The 22,281-nt window shown below is 40.3% G+C and overlaps 1 protein-coding gene across 3 annotated transcripts in view; it reads right to left on the reverse strand.

The window, feature by feature from the left end:
- Positions 1 to 221: 221 nt before the first annotated feature.
- Positions 222 to 22,281, reverse strand: part of radil (Rap associating with DIL domain) — a 28,231-nt gene continuing 6,171 nt past the window's right edge. Inside the window, exons 5-21 of one of the 3 annotated variants that reach the window (XM_023958381.1) lie at positions 17,286 to 17,393; positions 16,746 to 16,861; positions 16,480 to 16,650; positions 15,716 to 16,397; positions 13,546 to 13,676; positions 12,027 to 12,064; positions 11,755 to 11,906; positions 11,477 to 11,589; positions 11,231 to 11,347; positions 9,682 to 9,805; positions 6,381 to 6,553; positions 6,012 to 6,162; positions 4,905 to 5,131; positions 4,244 to 4,574; positions 2,869 to 3,008; positions 1,187 to 1,326; positions 222 to 1,057 (exon numbers count right to left, since the gene is read on the reverse strand). In XM_023958381.1, the coding sequence (XP_023814149.1) occupies positions 958 to 1,057; positions 1,187 to 1,326; positions 2,869 to 3,008; positions 4,244 to 4,574; positions 4,905 to 5,131; positions 6,012 to 6,162; positions 6,381 to 6,553; positions 9,682 to 9,805; positions 11,231 to 11,347; positions 11,477 to 11,589; positions 11,755 to 11,906; positions 12,027 to 12,064; positions 13,546 to 13,676; positions 15,716 to 16,397; positions 16,480 to 16,650; positions 16,746 to 16,861; positions 17,286 to 17,393 (3,014 nt within the window). In that variant the 3' untranslated portion in view covers positions 222 to 957. The remainder of the gene's footprint in view (positions 1,058 to 1,186; positions 1,327 to 2,868; positions 3,009 to 4,243; positions 4,575 to 4,904; positions 5,132 to 6,011; positions 6,163 to 6,380; positions 6,554 to 9,681; positions 9,806 to 11,230; positions 11,348 to 11,476; positions 11,590 to 11,754; positions 11,907 to 12,026; positions 12,065 to 13,545; positions 13,677 to 15,715; positions 16,398 to 16,479; positions 16,651 to 16,745; positions 16,862 to 17,285; positions 17,394 to 22,281) is intronic. The other 2 variants (XM_023958385.1, XM_023958389.1) reach the window with 2 other exon arrangements.

Here is a 22,281-nt window from a genome sequence, read left to right on the forward strand (position 1 = left end):
TTCTCAAAATTGGGCCAAAATAATAAGAATTATTACAAGTGTTCTTTTTACAAGCAAAGGTAACCTAAGTCTACAATCAAGAGTAGTATGCATTTCCTCACTGCAAAAACACTTTCATGGAAGCTGAAATAAATAAATCAGACAACTTGTGACTAACTTCTTTTAAACCTTTTTTTTGGTTTTTAGAAATTATTTTCCCCACAGTAAACCCTCTAAACCCCTCAAGAAAAACACATTTTATTTCAAAACATCTTCTCTCAACTTCAAAATATGTTACAAACTTGAATCGATACTGCAGAGCTTTGTACACATCAGGCTCAAAAGGACTAGACGTGATGAAGCGTTCGTTTAAAATGTCTCAAAAAAGCTGCATGCTCTTTCAGAGCACGAAGATTCTCAGGTCGTCATTTAGAGCTGAATGAGGTTAAAACTTTTGGAATTTGTTTTGTACTTTTGCCTCCATACATAAAAAACATTCAACCAGAAAAGTTTGCTTTACAGACGCAGAGGTGATGGGGGTTCCTATAGAACAGGTTGAGAAAACATCGGACTCTTAAAGCACTGAGGGAAACATTCAGCATTCACCAAGGCTGTGCTCTTATGGAAGCAAACGCTTTCAGAATTGTAAGGAGACACGGCTTTGAAAGTGAGCAGAAACTATTCTCAGGAGGTGAAAAAGTCCCATGTGTGCCAGAGGCTGACGCGGATGGATCCACTGTGCTTCAGATGACATCAGACTGCATATGAGAGCTGGTTAGACCACAAACTGAGTGTGTTCCAAATCCTGCGTTGAACCAAAGTGGCTCGAGGGAAGTGTGTGGAGAGGTACCATGACATGCTCTCTCTGCTGGAGTGCTTAGCTTTATGTTGGTTCACATTCAGGTGACGGTAGGTTTACTGTTGAACTGCGATGTTCTTCCAACCATTTTGTGCGTGCCAGCTGGGAGGCAAAGGCCGTCAGCAGGAGGAGGCGCTGATCTTCTCTGAGACTTCTGGATCTGACTTGGCTACTAGGAAACGCAATCGACCCCCACCCATACGGATCTGATCCACAGCGCTGTAAGAAGCGTATAGGAGGATGGGGCGGGAGACAAAGGAGAGAGACGAAAAGAAAATCAGGTTAGGAGGTTTAACAGCGAAGGGCATCAGTGGCAGTGAGGCGGGGCTTCTCGCTGCGGGGACACACCTCTGGTAGTCTGCTCCGATCAGGCTGGTCCCATTCACGGCAAGAATGCGATCACCGATCCTGAGTCTGCCGTCAGAAGCAGCAGGTCCATCCGGAATCAGAGTCCGGATGTAAATGCCAGGAGCATTGAGAGGAGTATGCTGGCAGAGGGAGAATGTGTGTCACCGTCAAACGTGTCTTTTCAGCTTCAGCCACACCAAGCAGAACCAGAACCTTTCAGATTTCTCCCTGAACAGTCAGGAGATCATTGAGTTGCTGTGTGGCACTGATGTATTAGAAGGCATGTTTGCTGGTGTGATCAAGGGAATTAGAGAAAACTCTTCTTACAATCCAAGTTCATGTATTTTGAGGGCAGGTTAGAGGTCCCCATATGAAAAGTGATCACAAAGGAAAAGTTGAACTTGGCCGACCATTTTTGGGTCTATTTTGAAAGCGTTCCCAGTAATCTTCATTATAATTATGCTACTTTTAGTAAAAGGAAAAAAAAAACTGTCGTTTTCTAGAACATAGTGTCTGCCAAGTGGTAGTAGCTAATTCTCCTCCGAGCAATCCTGCCCCCTGTTCCCCTCCCAGTTACTAAGAGCACTCCATTTACACCCTCTCTCCTGCAGCTTACAGCCCCTCACACCCCCAGCCTAACATTATCGGTGCAACAGTAATGGTGACCATTATTGGAGCTATTCAGCCGTACAGCTCTGAGTCAGATTCCAGCTCAGATGAGGAAAACAAAGACATTCATCTTTAAGTGGATGCATCGGAATGGAGTAAAGCAGGAAGCTTGTGGCCCACCCAGTGAATTTTCCACATCACAAATAAGCTCTTTTTCAAACTGCATTTTTTGTTTGCTCCTCATTCACATTGATTCGAATAAAGAATGACTTAGAAATGCTAATTTAAGCTGTGTTTTCTGTGTCATCCTTCAGCAGAAAATGCCACAAGAAAATGTTAAAAAGAATATTTCTTTGTGGATCTTCAACACTTGAAGTCGACCTCCAAACTGACTTGACCACGATGGCGCACAGCTGGACATCCATTATTTCATGGACTGGCAGAGCAGAAAAATAAATCTGCTGATACAAAGTAAAACTCTATCCTGAAGAATTTCTATTTATACAGAATATACAAGCTTAATGGCGAGCTTGGGTATTGGTTCAACTATTTACGTTTGACTGAATGCTGTAAATTAGACCTTTTTTGTTTTATTAAATTTTCACTTCCTCTAAGTCATAACCTTCACAGCCATTTTCCTGGCATAATTAGAAGATGAGAAATATTATATTATATTATAGGAATACTTCGTAAGTAAAAATTTGCATATTCTAGCAAAACTTGGGATATCAAAGCATGGATTAAAAAGGAAATAATCCAAAACAATGGACAATCAACAGTTGATTCATTCTAAACTTTCACAACCTCAGATAGATTAAATTAGTGTGTAGATCCAGGGCTTGCTAAATGTGATTCATTGATTTTTTTTTAACACCTTGACGCCTGAATTTATTTCCAGCTATGAAAAAATAAAATCACTTATTTTTTTGCTCATGTTTTTGCTTTCAAGCAGACGCTAAATTAAGGTATGTTTGGAGCAGAAGTGGTTTGATGCATATTTGTGTCAAGGGGTTAAAAACTACCTCTTGAATTTAAGTAAAAGTATCAGGAAAAAACATTTTCTCTTAACTTACCAGTCCGTCAATGAGTCCCATGCCGAGTCCATAAGGTCCTTTATCCAGCTCCACTACAAACACCACACACAAGTCATCAGGAAGGGAAGGGGCTCCAGAGGAGGAGACAGGGAAAGGAAACTCACACCCACTAATACACCCTGCAGAGGACACAGACACCCAAAGGCACAAAAACACACATATGCAATCACACACAGAGGGTTTTTCTATGGGAGTGCACAACAACTAAACAACTTTAGGGAACGGCTGAGAAATTGGACATAAATTGGACACAGGCATTCACAGACATGCAAATGTTTGGCTGTCGACTGAACATAAACACCAGCATGCTGCTGAACCCGACAGTCACATCCACCACATAGTGATTTGTCAAACAGACGGCATGTACAGCATGGAAAGAAGGCCCACTCATTACACAGCTCTTAATCAATCATCCTGACCAGAAACTGCTCTGAGGCATTTCGCCATGTGTTTTAAAACAGCGCATCTTTGGCAGCTTTGGCTTTAGTGCTGCTTGTCCTGCAAGTTACACGTCACACTCGAGCACAATGAAGCTGACACTTCATCTGAGAGATGCACTGCTTTGACCTCACACTACAAAAAGAAGATGAACAGTTTCATTCAAGTGTTTCTTAACCGTCTTTGAGCTCAGTTACCCTTTTTCCTTGATAAAAATCATGAGGTACACTACCACAAAAATGTAAAACAAAATGTAAAAAAACTACAAAATGCTATATTAACAATATACAGTCGTTCTTATTAAAGTGTCTTGATATGAATCAAATTCAAAGAAAACAGGATGTTAGGATCTTTAATCGTTTTTTCTCCTGTGAAAGCTGGGCCTGTTGGAAGAACACAAGCGCTGAAATCCTGGCAATGGTGAATATTTTTTAGACCACTTAGGTGAAATTAAATAATTTCCCACACCTATTCACCTGTTAGAGCACAGTAGTGTACTGTAGTACACAGGGTAAAAAAACATTGTTTAAGATATGCATGAAAACCTGCAAAAATGTAAACAAATATTTCATCAACTTTTTTGTTTTTTTTGTTGAGATCATCATAATTTCTGCATTTTATTAATCATTTGAAGCAAAATATACTTTTTTAAATTCTGTTTATCCCTTACATTAAAATTAGTTTGAACTTAATTAATGAAGAATGATAATTATGCAGAACAATCAGAAGATTATGTTCACAGCACCCAACTTTGATCAATCAAATGGTTTATTTTTCAATCTCCTGATTTTACGGACAATGTAAAGAAAGCTGCTCCTTGAGTTCTGTAAATTCATCAAATACTGTCTCTGGATTCCATGAAGCTTCTTACAAGTTATTTGGATTTCATCACTGTCATGTGTGTCCTTGAGCCTACCTTCAAGCCCATTGGAGATGAGCCCGTTGGTCTTTTTACATTCTGCAACGGTTCTGCCGGAGCAGCCGTTGGTACTGGCGGCTGGCCCAGGCCCCGCTCCTCCACCCTCTGGGTACAAGGGCGTGTTGGGTGGGGTCAGGAGGCAGGACGGGTCGGGATTTGCTGCTCGAGGGTGGTGAAGTGTGCCATTTCTTCTGAGGCTGTGTGTGTGCATTTGTGCCGGTGCTCGATCGCGTCCTCGCTCCTCCTTCTCTGCTGCCCCCTCATCTCCAGCTGAAGCAGCAGGAGCAGCAGAGCGGGGACTGCTGTGGGCTGCAGGCAGCAGCTCCCTCTGTGTGATGACAGAGAAAAGTGGAAAAATATCCATAAATGTATATGTGTTGCCTTGTGCACCTGTGTACATATGAGGGTGCTGTAACACCGAGGATTATAATCTGGTCAGCCGTTCCCACTAATTAGACAGCCTAAAGACTAATAAGATTAACCATGATTTAACCATGTCTAGGTTTAAGTGTATGTGCACTCGTGTTGACTGGTGTGGGAGGTTTTGTCTTTCAGCTATAGGATTAGGAAGAGCTCCTCCACAACCCCAGCTGCTGAGGCACATGGCCTGGATTATCGTAGGAGTGTATATTTGAGTGGACGCGTGTGCGAGTCTGACCTGAACCTCCGGCCAGTCGGCGGTGTTGGTTCCGTTGGATTGCGTGTGCGCTCCGGGAACGCCGCTGTGTGTTTGTGGCTTGGTGCGGAGCCCCCACAGGTAGTGGCGGACGTAAAGCAGTTGTCTGTAGATGCTGTCCTCGACGGACTCGCTCTCCAGGTCCACCCTGAACCCAGAGCTGGGCAGCACGATGGGAGGATGATTCTCAAAGCTTTCCAGAAGGTCAACTAAGCACAAACAACAATGTTAAACGCACACACTGACCTTCACCTTAACATACTGTTGTAGGTAAAATAAAAACCCTGTTTCAAAATCATCATATATGTTTACAATGTGCCACTATTTGGCCATTCTGTTGTAGATGTGTGCACATATAAATCATAGGTGGGATACTCCAAGCCTTAAAGTTTCATTTCAATCATCTTTTGATTTATTTTAAAAGCCTTACCAGAAGTCTTTTATTTATAAACCTCTGAATTGTGAGTGGGATTCTTGGTGTGGAGTAAGCCCACTTTTACTTCCCATGATTCGTTTGTAATCTCCCCCCGCTATCTTACAGCCCCTCACAACCCCAAGCTAACATTAACGGTGTAACAAAAATGGCGAGCAGGATTGACACTATCCAGCCGTACAGTTTTGAGCCAGATGCCAGCTCAGACGAGGAAAACAAAGACAGATCTATTTGTCTGCAAGTGGATGCATCGGAATGGAGCGCAGCAGGAAGCTTGTGACCCACCGATTGAAGTTCTAAATCACACCTACAAGCTTTTTCAAATGCCCTTTTGTTATTTGCTCCCGATTCACAATGCTTTAAGTGAAGAAAACTAAAAATGTAATTTTAAGTCTTAGTTTTCCTAATATATGGCCTCCACCGTCAGAAAAATGACCACAAAAACAGGTTAAAAACCCCAAAAACATGATTTTGTGGCATTTGTTTCCTGGCATATTGCTTGGTTTCCAGATCCCCTAATCAGGTGTTTCCAGTACATATAGCCGAGTATGCTGAAAACAAGCAGGAACGCAACTCTTTGTCCCCACCCCTAATATAGATGAACCTGTCCGCCACTAGACTGCAGTGTTGGCTGGACTTCTACCTGACCTACACACCTGTTCTGTAAATGTACGGCTCATCCTCACTGCTGGGTTGCCATATTTGGACAGGGCCCACCTCTGCTGTGAGCTGGTGCTGAATGAGGATCCGGTGAAGCTGGACTGGTTTTAGAGTTGGGTGTTCACTCGTCAGTGCCCGCCAGCTCATCTGCAGAAAATACAAGAGAGGTAGATTGAGGATTCACAGGAGATGAGATGATTTTCAGGGCGTCCTAAACTGAGGCTGCAGCAGGTTGTCCTTCGCCTGCTCATCAGAATTCTACAACGTCACGGCATGAGGTGCACAAAATCCCAAAATGCTCTCAGATAATTAAAATATTGGACAACAAATTTTGAATGAGACAACTTAATAAATGTGCGTTTCACCTGTGTCAGCTGCTGGGGGGGCATGGCGACCACGGACACAGCGCTGTTCAGTTTGGCAAAGAACTTCTCGGCCAAATGTCCCAGACCAGACCTACTTGCCCATTCCATGACCATTCGCAAACAAGCTTGAATTTGCAGTGCCTTTGAATGCTGGAACCACCCTCGAGATGGACCTGGACCCCCACACACACAAACACACATGAGACCCACTGCAGCAGATTGCAATTCAAATGTGTGTGCGTAACTCAAAGAAAGGGAGAATAAAATTCTAACCTATCTTTGACTACGTGTGTGTGTTGTTTTCAGACAATAAATACCGTACATTCATTTTAAATTAAGCTGTGATTGAACTCAGTGAAACCGAGGCAACACACAAAAATTGCCTGAAGAATACAAATGCACTGCTGCTGCAGCTTTTTACTGCACAGTGAACCAGCTAACACTTGCTTCCCCGCATGTGTAAATACTCCCTTTCTCTTTAGCACACGAACTAGAAGCCATTTTTATTTATGAAAAACAAATGCAAACTGTAAATAAAATACTTTTATTTATTGTTACTTTGGCATCCTATAGTTTGTCAGTTTGCAGTTTTATCAACTCACTGACTCATATTGCATCTAATGCTTTTCCTCCAATAACATACTTGACAAAGAGAGGACTCGTCCTCACATCATTCATGTTTTTATCAAACACTTATCAGTTTCATCTTCTACAGGACAAGAATATCTTGCAGAGAATCTAATGCTCTCTGACCCAGGAAGAAAGTGAACAAAACACATTTAAAGCACAACATAAATCCACCTTGCTTGTCACCCATTTGTTTATAGAGAACATTTGGTTGTAGTGGATAGTCCCTGCTCTAGTTGCCTTGGCAACCATTTGTACATTTCCACTCCAAATGCATTGGGATCCCAAAAAAATGAGTAATACCCTTCTCTCCCTCTGGTTGTTGCCACAGTCCTGATGCCTAAGAATTGAACAATTTAATTCCAGAGCTTCAAGTCTGACAGTGGCCCATTAATTCACTGCACTAACGTGCTAAACTCTTGTTATTTAAAAACACCATAACATAGCTTTAGATTTTACAGAAGCAAAAGGTTAGAGAAGTTACAAGGATACTTTTTATGAACAAATGACAAAAATATGCAGCTTTTTCCTTCAAAAGGAGCAACGTTTTCCAACGATTAACTTCCATCTTTTTCATCCATTTTTATGAAATTAGCCTTAAATATATAATTTGTGTGGCAGCTTTTATCTATTATAAAAGTGTTCCCAGTGGTCTTGTAAATGTGATTAGGCTGTTGTTTTGGCCAAATATGAACAAAACTGTAGGACAGTTTCTGCAGGGAACCTAAGTTTTATTAGAAATTCACCTCTGAGTGGTGGGCGAGACCATTGGTGCAGAGTAAGGCTGTCTCCATTTCCCATCATCCCTTTGTTTACAGTCTCTCCTGTTAGCTTGCAGCCTCTCACTACTCCAACCTAAACATTACTGGTGCAACAAAAATGGCGAGCAATAGAGGAGCCACTCAGCCGTACAGTTTTGATCCAGATGCCAGCTCACACGAGGAAAACAAAGACGTTCATGGATCTATTTGTTTGCAAGTGGATGCATCAGAATGGATGGGAGCTTGTGACCCACCGGTTGTAGCTTCTATGTCACAACTATAGACTTTTTCAAACAAAATTTTTACGTCTGCTCCTGATTCACCACAATAAAGAAATACCAAGAAATGCAGTTTTAATCTTAATTTTCTTTATAGATGTTCTCCATCATGATGTTAATAACGCAATTTTCATCAGGGTGGGTATTTTAAGCATGTTTATCAGGTTTGAACTAATTTGATTGCTACCTTTATGTTTACAGTAAGTTTTATTTACAATCTTTTGCCTCAAAACTTATATCTAAGCCAAATTCTTAAATACAAACAAGTTTTTTTTCAATAAACGGACAGGCTGAGCAAACACCTTTACAATATACAACCACACTGGTTTGTTTAGAGAATTATTGATTCTCCACTGATAGCTGCACTTTTATTTTGTTTTGTCTCTTTCTATCAGCTATTGATAACTCAGAGAAGGATGGTGAACACTCATGCAGCTTCAAAAGGCCCAAACTTTGTTGTGTTTTACATTAAAACATGTTTTACAGTGTGATCACATACATCTCGTTCACACACACACACACACACACACACACACACATTAAATGCTTCACATATTCTGCCATATGTTCTGGAAGTACACACATATACACAGCCAGACCCTCCTCTCTTTAATAGGCTTATGTCTAGGCATACAGTAATCTATGTTTGAGGTTCTCAAACAGACGAGACATCACTTAACCTCTTCACAAACGTGTGATAATGCTTCATGGCAGCTGTTGGCATTTAAACAGAGAAAAGCTTCTGTGCAAACTCAAAAAGTACAAACCCCACATTCCTTTACATCTTTTTCCAGTGAGCAACACATCTGTGTCCAAACATTCTAGCTCTTATCTGGGTCCTGGTTTTTGTCTTTCTGCAGCTGCATTGACACACACTGGGTGAGCACAGTTTGTGAATGTGAGTGGGTGTGCATGTTCCTTGTGATGCAAACGTCAGCGATACCTGCCAGAAACTCACTTCCCTGTTTCCATGGACACCATCAGAGGAGAAATATCAATGAGCAACAAAAAGGGGAGTGAAGGAGGGAGGTAGGAAGCCAGACAGACAAAGTGTGTGTGTGTGGAGAGGGGGGCTCTGAGATGAAGGACAATGGAGTTCCTGCGTGACTATAGGGGTATTTCTCCTCCTGGATGTTCAGGCATGTGATCTTTCTTGTCTCCAACAGCTAATGAAGACATATGGAATGATAGTGAGTGTCCGTGTATGTAATGAAGGATCTATGAGGTAAAGCCTATAAATGCTTCCGGCGGTGAATTCCCATTCTTTATCTATAGACAAAATAATGTGAGCCTAACAGGATAATCACAAGAACGGAGCTGCCTTCCAGCCTTTCTCCCTTCAGTCTGCTCTTTTTCACTCCATCCATTTACAGCTCTCCTTTGACCCATTACTTGATGACTGGATGGAAAGAAGGGAGGTAAGAAAGTGGAGGAGGAAGAGTGGGGGAAGAAGCAGAATGGAGATGGGAGAAGGGCATTGAGGACAAATCTGGGTTAGTCTCTGTCAAAATGCTGACAAGGACAAAAGGGCACACACACTCGCTCACTGTCTATCTGACATGAACAAAAATCTTTAGGGAGGTCTAATGGGAAAGAGAGAAGGGGGGGGGGGGTCTTAGTGTGTGTTTGTCCTACCTTTGTCCATCAGCTGGTTAAACAGGGAGACGTTGGAGAAGAAGAACAGGTATGCAAACATCTGAGCCTGGATCTCCGGGTGAACCTGGTAGCCTTGCAGAAGCTCCTGTGCACTCTGCAACACCTGTGGATAAAGACACACTGCTCCAACATGTCCCAGTTCTGGCACTTTTGTTTGTTTTCTGCTCACTCAAACATCTGCAGCGGCACCACCAGACATCATCTTAGAAAGATCCGAGTGAACTCCTAGCTTCCTGTGATTCGATGACTTAAAGAGTGCTTGTGATTAAAAAATAACAGTTGCCTCATTCAAAATTGGGTCATCAAAAAATTAAATAATCCCTGAAATACTGATGTAAAAAGATATCTAGATCTTACTTCAATTGCTAGTTTTTTACAATCGCATACATAGACTAACTTTTGGACTTAATGGATGGATTTTTTTGCTTAGATTTTCATAGTGAGATCTAGATATTATGACAAAAGTATTATACGTATCGATTCAGAAAATAAAAAAAAAATCATAGAGACAGAATACAAAAAAGAATCCAGGAAATAATTATTTTTTTTACACTGTCTCTCGCAAAGTTAATCAATGAAGAACATTTCAGACCTCTCGTCTTTTTGAGTGGGGCAACTTGCAGGATGACAAATGCCCTTAAATAAGGAGTAAATGTAAAAACTTGACTTTTGTTTTTATTTTCCTCAAATTTGTCCCACAATTAAACATGCATAAAAATGAAAGCAGGAGCAAAGGGCATATTTATGTAATAAAACTGATATTCATCAAAATAAGAAGACATTTAATTATTTTTTAAATTCTGTTTTAAATTTGATGTTCTAAAACTGCATCATCTAAATATTTGTTCAGAACAAAGAGCCCTGCAAAGGAAATATACAGGTCCAGCACAAGAAATAAAAAATAAAAAAACGTATTTTGCCCCAAAACTGTATTATGTCAGTAGAAGACTGACGAGCCCCATTATATCTGTACCTCAACAAATACCCTTTGCACCGAGTCATACAGTCTTAGGTTAAGTTAATAAAATTTAATAAAAACTTGCATATCAATATATTTGTCTTTTGTTCTTTTTTTTAAATAATTTCTTTCCTTGCTTTTACTCCCAAAAATGATCCAGAAAGTTCTATGCTTACTGCACATTTGTGAGCACTCTCACATAATATCTATCTATCTATCTATCTATCTATCTATCTATCTATCTATCTATCTATCTATCTATCTATCTATCTATCTATCTATCTATCTATCTATCTATCTATCTATCTATCTATCTATCTATCTATCTATCTATCTATATATATATATACACACACACACACACGCACACACACACACTCCCACTTCATATTTATGCATTCAGATGCCCTTCTGTCAGTTAACATAATTAAAAAAAATACTAAGAACTTACCCACATATCTTATAGTAAATGGAAAAAATTATTGGTAATTGTGTATCACAGCACTAACTAAACAGCCCTGTGCTTCATCAACAAGAAATGAGCAGCAGTGTAGAAATGCACAGGCTTACCTGCAGGATCCTGCGTACAGGTTCAGGAAACCCGACACCTCCTTTCCAGCAGGGATCAGAGCTGTCCAAGGGGAACGGATTACAATCTAACAAACCTGGTAGTACTACATAGAGAGCCTGCACACATGAACACACGCAAAAAGACAAATGTAGAACATACACAAAAAACATATCTTTGCAAACACCTAATGTGCAAAAAAACAGTTTTAATTTGAAAATGCATCAGCTGCTGCTGACATGGAATACCTTAGTGATATAATAGACACACTGCTGGAAAGTGTACATAATAACTTCTTCCAGGATAGTCATAGCTTCCTCATTAGCTGATATGGTTGCTGATAGCAAGGACTCTTTTGACCCTAAAAAGAAAAGACAGAAGTACATGCATGGTCATAGGGTGTCCAACGGGGGAGAAAGCAAAGCCTGCAGTTGTGTCACTTCCTGTGATTTGTCAGTGTGAGTAATGACTCTACAGCTGAGTTGCATTAACAATTATAACCCCTTTCTAGTGTGTATGTCCACACCTTGAAGTGTCTCTATGTTGTGAGTGTAGGCTGGGGCTCTTTGCTGAATAAAGTAGAGGATCTCAATGGAGTTGGACATCCAGAAGAAGATGGTCTGCAGATCCGGGATCAGGTCTGAGATGCTGAGTAGAGACAGGGTGGCTGGATCCTGACTGCGCGCACGCACATACACATACATACAGAGGGGAAAGATCACACAAGAAATACCAAACTGAGAAGAAGTCACTGATGGTGCACTTCAATCCTCTCAAATATAAGAAAGTGAAACTCACTGCTGAGCTTGCTTTTGAGCCAGCTCCTTTGTCTTTTCCTGCAGGGCACACACACACACACACACACACACACACAGGAGCAATTAAATCCCATTAAATTTTTAGGATACGCGTAGGAGAATCCTTACTTCATGACGCCGTTGCTGAACCAGCAGTATCATTTACAAAACCCTGGCAAACTCTTGGTATTAATGCGAAGCTGGCCATAGCAGTAACGCTTCCACAAGCCAAAATAATTAGCCACAAATATACAATCTATCTTACATGTTTGCTGTAGGTTTACCACCTGTCTCTCTTTGTGAAGATTTGAAACCAAGATGAAAAAAATGTACATCATTTTTTCTTTCTCTTTCGTCTTTTCCCCATCAGGGGTCGCCACAGCGAAGAACCTCTCTTTCGAGGATGAGTCGCATGGTTAACTTGGCAATGTTTTAAGCTGGATGCCCTTCCTGGCGCAACCCTCTCAATTTATCTGGGCTTGGGACCGGCACAGAAGCAGAGAAGGGAATGGGGAGCAGCCCGGATTCGAACCCTGGTTTCACGGACAGAAGGCGCCGCAAACCAGCGCGAGCTAAACTGGCTCCCCCCCAAAAAAATGTACATCATTTTAATTATTTTAAAATGATTTAACTTATTTTAAGCATATTTATCAAAAATATTCTACTGTTGAACTCATGAGGCAACAAATCAATGGATTTTGGATGAAAAGTGCTATTGAGCTCAAATTGAACAGATGTCTTTGACAGAAGGATTTCAAACCTGTAATCTTTCCTTAGCATTCTCTGCATCCATCTACAATCACATCATGACAACAGGGGAGCTTCTGCTGCTAGAAGCTTCCAAGAATGCTTTTGTTTTTGGAGAAAATAAAGATACTTTGCAAGTATTCCTGTATTAGATGGATAGATAGTTCTTAATGTGTCATTGCCACTGGTACAAGGAAATTTCAAAAAGTACTCTTTGGTCATTGCAATATTAAAACAATAATTTGCTATGATAAAATTTACTAAATAAAGTACTTCATTGGCTCACTAAAAAGGAAATTATAATTAATTTGTCGCTAGATAAAAAGTGCACCACCCATAAAAAACAGAAGATAAGTGTTAAAATTGTTAAAACTAGAAGAAAATAATAAATGTAAAAGAAAACATTACATGACCGCTGTACATCAACAGTTCAAGCTGGTCCAAATTTAACTGTAACAGTTTTTTTGGCAAGTTTACTGCTGAAAGCAGTAAAGAAAAGAAAGAATAAAAAAAAAAAAAAAACATATCGGGCTTCAATCAGGCTTAAATGGTGAATACCTGGTAGTAAAGTTCAGCAATACAAACTCAGGGTGAAAAGCAGGTGTGTGTGTGTGCGAGGGTGTGATGAAGTGTTTCTCAGTATTAAACGCGTAACATGAGGCCCTGTTGAAGTATTCATCTGATCTGACACGGCTGACAAGCTTTTCTCCTCGTGAGCTCATGCTGAGCACAGACCAGCGCGTCACACACATGCATGCCTACTTGACACTAACCCATGCAATGCTTTGGATCCGACGGACGATTTTGAGCAGCAGTTTTCCAAAACTCCCTGGAGGAAAGGCTGAGGCAGAGTGTTGTATGCACATACACAGCAGGTATGCTGGCGTCAGCTTGTGGTCGTCTCCTGAGCAAAAGACACAGTTTTGAAGGATTGGTTAATGAAAAGAAACATTCTGATTTCACAATGGGCCATCAATAAATCTTCACTTTCCCACTCTAATTAAGTTAACATGAATAATCAAATGGGTTGAAAGCAAAGTTGGAAAAACACAGAGTGTGCAGATCTCAGTAGCTTTCTGTAGACACACATATGTGCATCTTAACAGCACTTCTGAATCCATTTGAGTTTTTGCAACATCTGCAAATGCGCAGAAGAGCTGCCAGCTTCTTGATAAAAAGTGCCCTTGGTTCCAGCAGACAGTGTAAACAGAAAAGCAGTATAAAACACACTCAGCATTACTCAGGGAAATGCCCAAGTGAAGCTCCCCGCTTTGAAGGACATCCTGTTGAGGCCTGCACGGTAGCTCAAGCTAAACACATCATTTGTTACAAAAAAAAAAAATATCTGTTATCATTTATTTGCCAAAATAAGATATTTTCTAATTTTAATCAAGGTTAACAGCTGTTCTAATAGCATAGATGTAATATTCTGCAATTAAAACAAAATATAAAAGAAAATTATCTTTTTTTTTCCTATTTGCTCTTCTCTGTAAAAAATTTTGAAATTTAGTTAACTTAGTTTCAGGAAAAACATTTTGATCTTTAAATTTATATTTTGAGAATATTTCAAGCCGTTAAACACATTTTATCTCTGTAGAGCACAAATGGATACATGTAAAGGTCTTAGGTGGAGGTAAAGAGCCTTTTGTTTCTAAGAGTTACTTGTTACATTGGATCCAAAAAAAAAAGAGAAAAGAAAGAACTGCCTCAAAAACTCAAAATAAAGACCAGGAGAACAACAAACCACTCTTTTCATATTTCACATAGAAATTATATTATTTTGTGACTAACAAGTAATCTGACGCACATCAGCAGGTCGTCGTCCTTACCAAACCAAAGTCCAGCAGATGGAACTGGCAGCCAAAGCATTTATATCTGAAACCCCCAGTGAATACTTTTCATTCTGATTGAAGACTGAAAGATCCAGATGCTAATTAAATCTGCTATGCTAACTGCTTGATCCCAATTCTCAAACACACTCCACGCCCCTGTAATCACTTTTGACAAATCAATTTGCCCCACAGATTTTTTTTATAATTGCAATTAGAAATGCCAATTCACCCCCGCCAGTACCATCTTCCTAGTTTCACGGACACGAATCATTGTTTGTTATTAAAGTCACTCATTTCAATAGTAATTAAGCTCCTAAGTGTTGTTTTTGGATTTTTTTCATTTATGATTTGGGAGATTTTGGAAGTCCCCAAGACCCCTTTCAATCTTTAAGTAGCATGGTTTGGAAACAGACTGGGCTGTATGGTGAAGTCTCATTTCAGATCTGAGATGTTTCTGGGTGAACTTTTTGGGTTTCTGTTAGTGTGGGTTTTGGTCCAGTACGTTGTCCACACTCCATAAACAAGAAATAGCACAGAGTTTTTTAAATTCCCTAAATTTTACTTTTAATTAAATATTTTATAGACATTGTCATTTATTCAAAAACTGGCTTTTGTGAACACTGTCCTGCTGTCCCAAATCAAACAAATATCTTTTATTGAAAAGCGTTTGCTAACCATATGTAGGTGCCAGAATAAATATACACTGAATTAATAAATAAACTTGACAAGACCAACCAATTAGACCATCTGGTCTTAAGAAAAAGAAAAAAGAATTTAATAATATTTTTATTGATGTACCGGTATATATATTTTTCTATTCCTATCCTTTTTAATTGAATGCTTACAGCTGTTTAACTTGGATTGAATTGAAAAGAAAAGTTAAAACTTGAAAGAAAGAAAGAATTGATTTATTGAAAATAATCTTTTGTCTTTATTTTTCCAAGCGTGGTTTAGACAATGTACTGAAGTAAGTGGAAACCAGATAATTAAGAAATGAAAATAGAAATTGAAAAGTGTGTTAAATATGGGTTTGACAAAGGCTTTAAAAGAGAAGACCCCCAAAAGAAAAGTCATCTAATCAGTGTTGCTACAGTGTGATGTGCGCACAGACCTCCTGGTTCAATGAGAGACACGATTCTGTTCAACAGCTGGTCTTCATGTGCCTGGTCAAACTCAAGCTGCAGCCTCCTTTTTTGACACCCTCCACCTCCTCTTCCTCCGTCACCTCCGGACAAAGTAGGGGGCCCTCCTGCTGTTGTCCCCACATTACGAGATTTTAGCAGGTGGGGTTTGAAACTCCGTCTTCCTGCTGGCATACTTGACACCTGTGCAGCTTTGTCCTTCAGTGCAGAGCCGCACATTTTACAAACGGCAGCCCCGCCCTCTCCTTCGTCTGCCTCTGTGTCGTAAAGCTGCCCCAGCGAGCGTAGGCGAGCCAAGGTTTGTGCAGGCAGGGGCTTGGCACCTGTAGGGTCCTTATAAAGAAAGATGTAATGTGCTCCAAAGGAGAGAAGGTCGCCGTGACGCAGCGTGGTGGAGCGCTCACAACGGGAGAAGTTCACCAGAACCGTAGCGTTGAGCACTGGCTCCACAGCCACGCAGAACCGCTGACTCTCCGACTGCTCCTCCCCCTTGTTCATGTGGTTGGCATAGCGCCGGGGAATGGGGACTCGGCGCAGGCGGCAGTGCAGAGGCAGGATGTCAGGGGAGAAGAGACAGATGTTGGGGCGAGCAGACGGCGTCTCATGGCCGACTGTGTGCTGCTCTCTGTTCAACAGGTACACCAAGCAGTCCTGCAGCACAAAAGACAATGAACCTCACAAAAACAGCACTTCTGACGCAGCACCCCAATGTGCACCCCAGGTGTGTACTCACTTGTCGATTGTACCCCTGCAGTAGCAACAGGTGAGGGGACTGATACAGAGAGTGCCTCACCCCTCCTCCCTCCTCCTTCGTGCGGCTGCTGGATGCTCCTTCTCGTTCTCGGCCCCTGATTGGCCCGGGTAGGGTGGAGTAAAAACGCTTGGGTTCCTCACCGACTCCAACCTGCAGACGCAGGCACACACATCAAGCCAAATAATCACTGGAGGTTTGAATAATACAGAAAAAGTAAAAACAAACAAACAACAACTGGGCTTCACCTGGTTCAGGCTGGTTTCACTAAGGCTGCGGCAAAACAGGGAGTTGCTGGAGCGAGGAAGGGTCAGTGTCCCCTTTGCCCTGTTCCTCTGGAGCTTACGGGCCTGAGCATTAATGTCTAAAGGGAGGGAAAAAAATAGAGAATGAAAGATGTCAGAATGAGGGGATGAGGGCAGAGCAAGCAATTTAATTAATGAGGAGGACAGGACAACAAAAATTAAAGACAAAGTTCTAAAACTTAGTTTGACACATGAGCAAACATGTTTACTCAGGCTATAATGACAATAGAGCACTGACATCCATGTGGGAGCTGAGTGGAAACCACCAAAGTCAGATGGAGTAAATGGAGCAATATGGAGCAGCGGACTCAGCTGCATGAGAACTCCTGGTGACTTGAGTTTGAGGAGCTTCAGGCCATGCAATGGCTCACACAGGGGTTACCCACACACTAAAAATCACTGGCACATGGGGGTGACAAGGCAGGTAGAGGTGGGCTTCATGGCAATGACTGACAGCCAACCCTACCTGAGGCCAGTCCCCACCTTTAGAACTGGACTGTACAACTCGACCAGACCGCAGAGGGGAGCTCTTGTGTTTGCCCAGCCCAGACCGACCCATTAGTGCCATCAGGAATTGGGGGGTTCTGGGCCCTATAGCAGGGTGGGAGGGGTTAGAATGAGGAGGAGGGGCTAAGACAACAACCCCAATTACCAAGCACAGAGTTACCCCCAAAACGCAAGAAATATGCATGCACTGTGGAGTCAGCAGTTAGTAGAGATGCACATTTAAAGGTAGGAGATTTTCCTCTGATCCAGCATAGTCTAGTAGTCATAGTCAATGCCTAATCAGAAACTAAATTTTGCCAATTTCAGATCTTATCTGCAGTTAGGTATTATTAAAAAAATGTTCACGTTCATTAGGTCCATTGAGCATTTCAAAGAATAAAAGCTTTATTGTCTTTGCGTGGAACTTGATCTGCCACAAACAAGCCTCAACTCAACCTTTTCTGTCCGTCAGTATTTAAAAAAAATAATTCTCTTTTCTAAAATCTTCCTACTGCTCCCTGTTCATGAGAGTCAACATAACAAAAATTATATGACTTTTATTTTATGAATAAATACCAGACAGAGATTCTCTCCAGACTCAAAACATATGAAACGCAGACTAATGGGCCTGAGCAACACCCATGACAACAGTCTGATGGAGATGGATTTTAACATTTCCAATAACGGGCCAGTATGAGGACTTAATACCACTTAATATCACTGTTTTTCTTTTTTTTTAAATAAAATTGCCTCTCAGGAAACTCAGCAATGCTCACTAGAGACTTACATAATGGTAATTAAGATAAAAATTGACTCAGAAGTTATCAGAAATTCCCGATTTTAAGATTCAATTTAGAGTCTTTTTCCTCTGGTAATCCAGAGGCTACTATTACATTGAGCTCAAATGTACTCTATGTCATTGGTGCAGTTCAGACTGTGAAATTTGGAAAACAATTTTACAACTTTGCAACTCCTTTCAGCTATTTCCATTTTCAATGTTGCTTGGGACTTTTTTTTTTATTGTTATAGTTACTTTTTTAAAAACTCTTGCTTTTTTGGTTGGCATTGTTAAGTCTTTCAGTTTTTTTTCTTTAAGTAAGTATGACTTAATTTGTTTGGTGGTCCTTGCTTTACAGAAAAAGAAATGGAGAAAAACAGAGACCAGCATATATAATATGGACACGAGAAGTCCAAAATGTTAAAAGAAATAAAGTAACAAAAAGTGCAGATCATTAACCACAGGCTCAATGGACACAGCATGTGAACACACAGGTTAACTGATATATTATCAATATCACTTAATGACATCAATACAAAGCATTTGGCAGAAATAGATTGATGGCTTCAGAGAAAATCCCAACACTACCTTTAAATTGTGATCTTATTTAATAACACTTGAGCATGCACAAACACACTTAGACTGACTGAGGTCAAATAGGAAAATAAATGATGGTAAAAAACAAAACAAGATTAAAAAAAAATCCAAGATGTGTGAGCCTTGTAATACAACCAAACAATTAAAAAAAAAAGATTTGTGTGAAAATGCATACATATTTTATCTGCTCTACTAACACGCACTACTTCCATGTATCTGAAGACCTGGTTCAAAAGAAATCAGTTAAAATATCAAACATTCTTCTAGTGTATGGGATCCTCAATGTTTTAACATAAAGTTTGAAATCTACTATGAAAAATTGACAGTTCAGAGGATTCTGGACCTTTGGGAATGCCTTTAAGAAAATTGATTCAAACTCCTCACAAAATATTATATAAAAGTTAAACATTTGTTCTTCACACTTTAAAGCTGTAGTACAAATAGAAAAGACTCAGTAGCATCATGTGCAGTTTCTAAAGTTGGTATTGAGTAGAGCTAAATTTGCGTTAAGACATGTAACCATGAAACATTTGACCCACGTAACATAAAGTCTCAGTTTGTTTATAACAAGAAGATTTGACTCCTAAAAAGCAGAGAAGACTTTATCCAGTAACTTTCTTATTGTAAGCATCACTTTCACAAGACCGATCTTATTTTTTGGGGGGAAATGGAAAAATAAATAAAAAAGAAAGACAGTTTTGGACTAAATTAGACTCAGACTGGTGAAGGAGGTGTTGGTGCTGGCATCACAAACTTGTGTGAAAGGTCAAAACGGTTCAAATCTCTAGGCTTTTTCTTTCACAGCTCCATTCCCATGCATGAAAGACTTTGTGTCATATGCAGTCAGGACCATAAATATTTGGACAGAGACAGATTTTTTCTAATTTAGTTTCTGTACATTACCACAGTGAATTTTAAATAAAAACACTCCGATGCCATTGAGTGCAGACTTTCAGCTTTTATTCCATGGGTTGAACAAAAAGATTGCATAAAAATGTGAAAAACGAAAGCATTTTTGAAACACAATTCCTTCATTTCATGGGTTCGTAAGTAATTGGACAAATGAAATAACTGAAAACAAAATGGTCATTACTTATATTTGGTTGAAAACCCTTTGTTGGCAATGACAGCCTGAAGTCTTGAACTCATGGACATCACCAGATGCTGGGTTTTCTCCTTCTGAATGCTCTGCCAGACCTTTACTGCAGCAGCTTTCAGTTGCTGTTTGTTTGTGGGCCTTTCTGTCTGAAGTTTAGTCTTCAACAAGTGAAATGCATGCTCAGTTGGGTTAAGATCAGGTGACTGACTTGGCCATTCAAGAATATTCCACTTCTTTGCTTTAATAAACTCCTGAGTTGCTTTGGCTGTATGTTTTGGGTCGTTGTCCATCTGTATTATGAAACGCCGCCCAATCAGTTTGGCTGGATTCACCTGGATCTGCGCAGACAGTATATCTTTGAACACCTCAGAATTCATTGGGCAGCTACTGTCCTGTGTCACGTCATCAATAAACACTAGTGTCCCAGTGCCACTAGCAGCCATGCACGCCCAGACCATCACACTGCCTCCACAGTGTTTTACTGATGATGTAGTATACTTTGGATCATAAGCTTCTCCACGCCTTCTCCATACTTTTCTCTTGCCATCATTCTGGTAGAGGTTGATTTTGGTTTCATCTGTCCAAAGAATGGCTTGCATCTTGCAGTGTACCCTCTGTACCTACTTTCATGCAGTCTTCTTTGGTAGACTTGGATATTGGATGGTAGACTTGGATATTGATACGCCTACCTCCTGGAGAGTGTTGTTCACTTGGATGGCTGTAGTGAACAGGTTCCTCTTCACCATAGAAATGATTCTGCGATCATCCACCACTGTTTTCTTCTGTGGACGTCCAGGTCTTTTTGCGTTGCTGAGTTCACCAGTGCCTTCTTTCTTTCTCAGGATGTACCACACTGTTGATTTAAAAATTCCTAATTCTGTAGTAATTTCTGGCATGTTTTTTTTTTCTGTTTTCTCAGCTTAATGATGGCTCCTTTCACCTGCATGGAGAGCTCCTTTGACCGCATGTTGTCTGTTCACAGCAAAATCTTCAAAATGCAAGCACGAGTCCTCTAATCAACTCCAGGCCTTTTATCTGCTTCACTCATAATGACATAACAAGGGAATTGCCCACACCTGCCCATGCAATAGCATGGAAGTCAATTGTCAATTGGAAGTCACTTACTAGCCCATGAAATGAAGGGATTGTGTTTAAAAAATGCTTTCGTTTTTCACATTTTTATGCAATCTTTTTGTTCAACTCATGGAATAAAAGCTGAAAGTCTGCACTTCAATGGCATCTGAGTGATTTTATTTAAAACTCACTGTGGTAAAGTACAGAAACTAAATGTAGAAAGAATGTGTCTCTGTCCAAATATTTATGGTCCTGACTGTAATTCCAGTCGGGAACAAACCACAATTAATAGTTTCTCCTCCATGATCAATTTTCAAACAGTTAGGACATCATCAAAAAGGACATCATCCATACAACACTGCCACCGAGTCCCTGAGGCTTGACAATAGAACCCAAAAGATGTCTTAAAAATGTGTGTAGCTGTGCATAAAAGTGAGAATTTTGAACATGATAACCCGAAACAGGCACATATGGACATTTACAAAGACTTTACAATGAAAATGGCCACTTGAACACGTGTTGTCGAGGGCGGTGTGCACATAGCTTCAAAAATGAAAATGTCAGTTTAGTTTCACAATGTGTTCTTGAGAGAGCACCAAACCACTTGGTAACAGCAACCAGTCCCAGTGAATCCCTTAGGGGTTGATATATGGTAATCTAAAATGGATACTGACCAGAACAAAAATAAAGCATAAATGAGAAAAGCAGCCCATCCTCTGAGCCCCTCTAACAAATGCATTCTGCTTCTCACTACACCACATTTCCTTATTAAAGCCAGACAAAATGAAGACGTTACAAATGACTGCTTTTAGTGCCCATTCAAACTAAGTATGTCAAAACATCCTAGTGTGAGAAAAGTTAAAGACCCACCAAGATGAAAATTGTGTTTTTGGTGTTTTTAACATGTGCCTGTGGCATTTTACTAATAATAGAGGACATATATAAAAGAAATTTAAGCTTAAAATTGCATTTCTGAGTATTTCTTAATTCAAATTGTTGTGAACAAGGAGCAGATGCAAAAATGCCATTGAAAAAAAACTTGTAGGTGTGATGAGGGAGCTACAATCAACAGGCCACAAGCTCCCTTCTCTGCTTCATTCTGAAATAACAAATAGTTCCATGTCCGTCATAATTTTCCCCGTCTGAGCTGAATAATTTTACATGCCCAATTTTTCAGTATTTTATTTGTCGAAAAAGTTTGAAACATTCAATAAATGTCATTCCCCTTCATGAGTGTGTCCTACTTATTGATTTTTCTAAAAACAATTACAGTTTTATATCTTTGTGTTTGCAGACTGAAATACGGCAAAAGGTGGAAAAATTGAAGGGGGCCGAATACTTTCGCAAGGCACTGTACATATGGATGACGGGAAAAGAAATGCCCACAACTCAGAGCTGAATTTGTAATAAACTCTTGCAGCTCTGCAGAAACTGTCCTAGAAAAC

The sequence above is a fragment of the Oryzias latipes genome, chromosome 1 (genome assembly GCF_002234675.1).
Source record: "Oryzias latipes chromosome 1, ASM223467v1".
Classification (NCBI taxonomy): Eukaryota; Metazoa; Chordata; class Actinopteri; order Beloniformes; family Adrianichthyidae; genus Oryzias; species Oryzias latipes.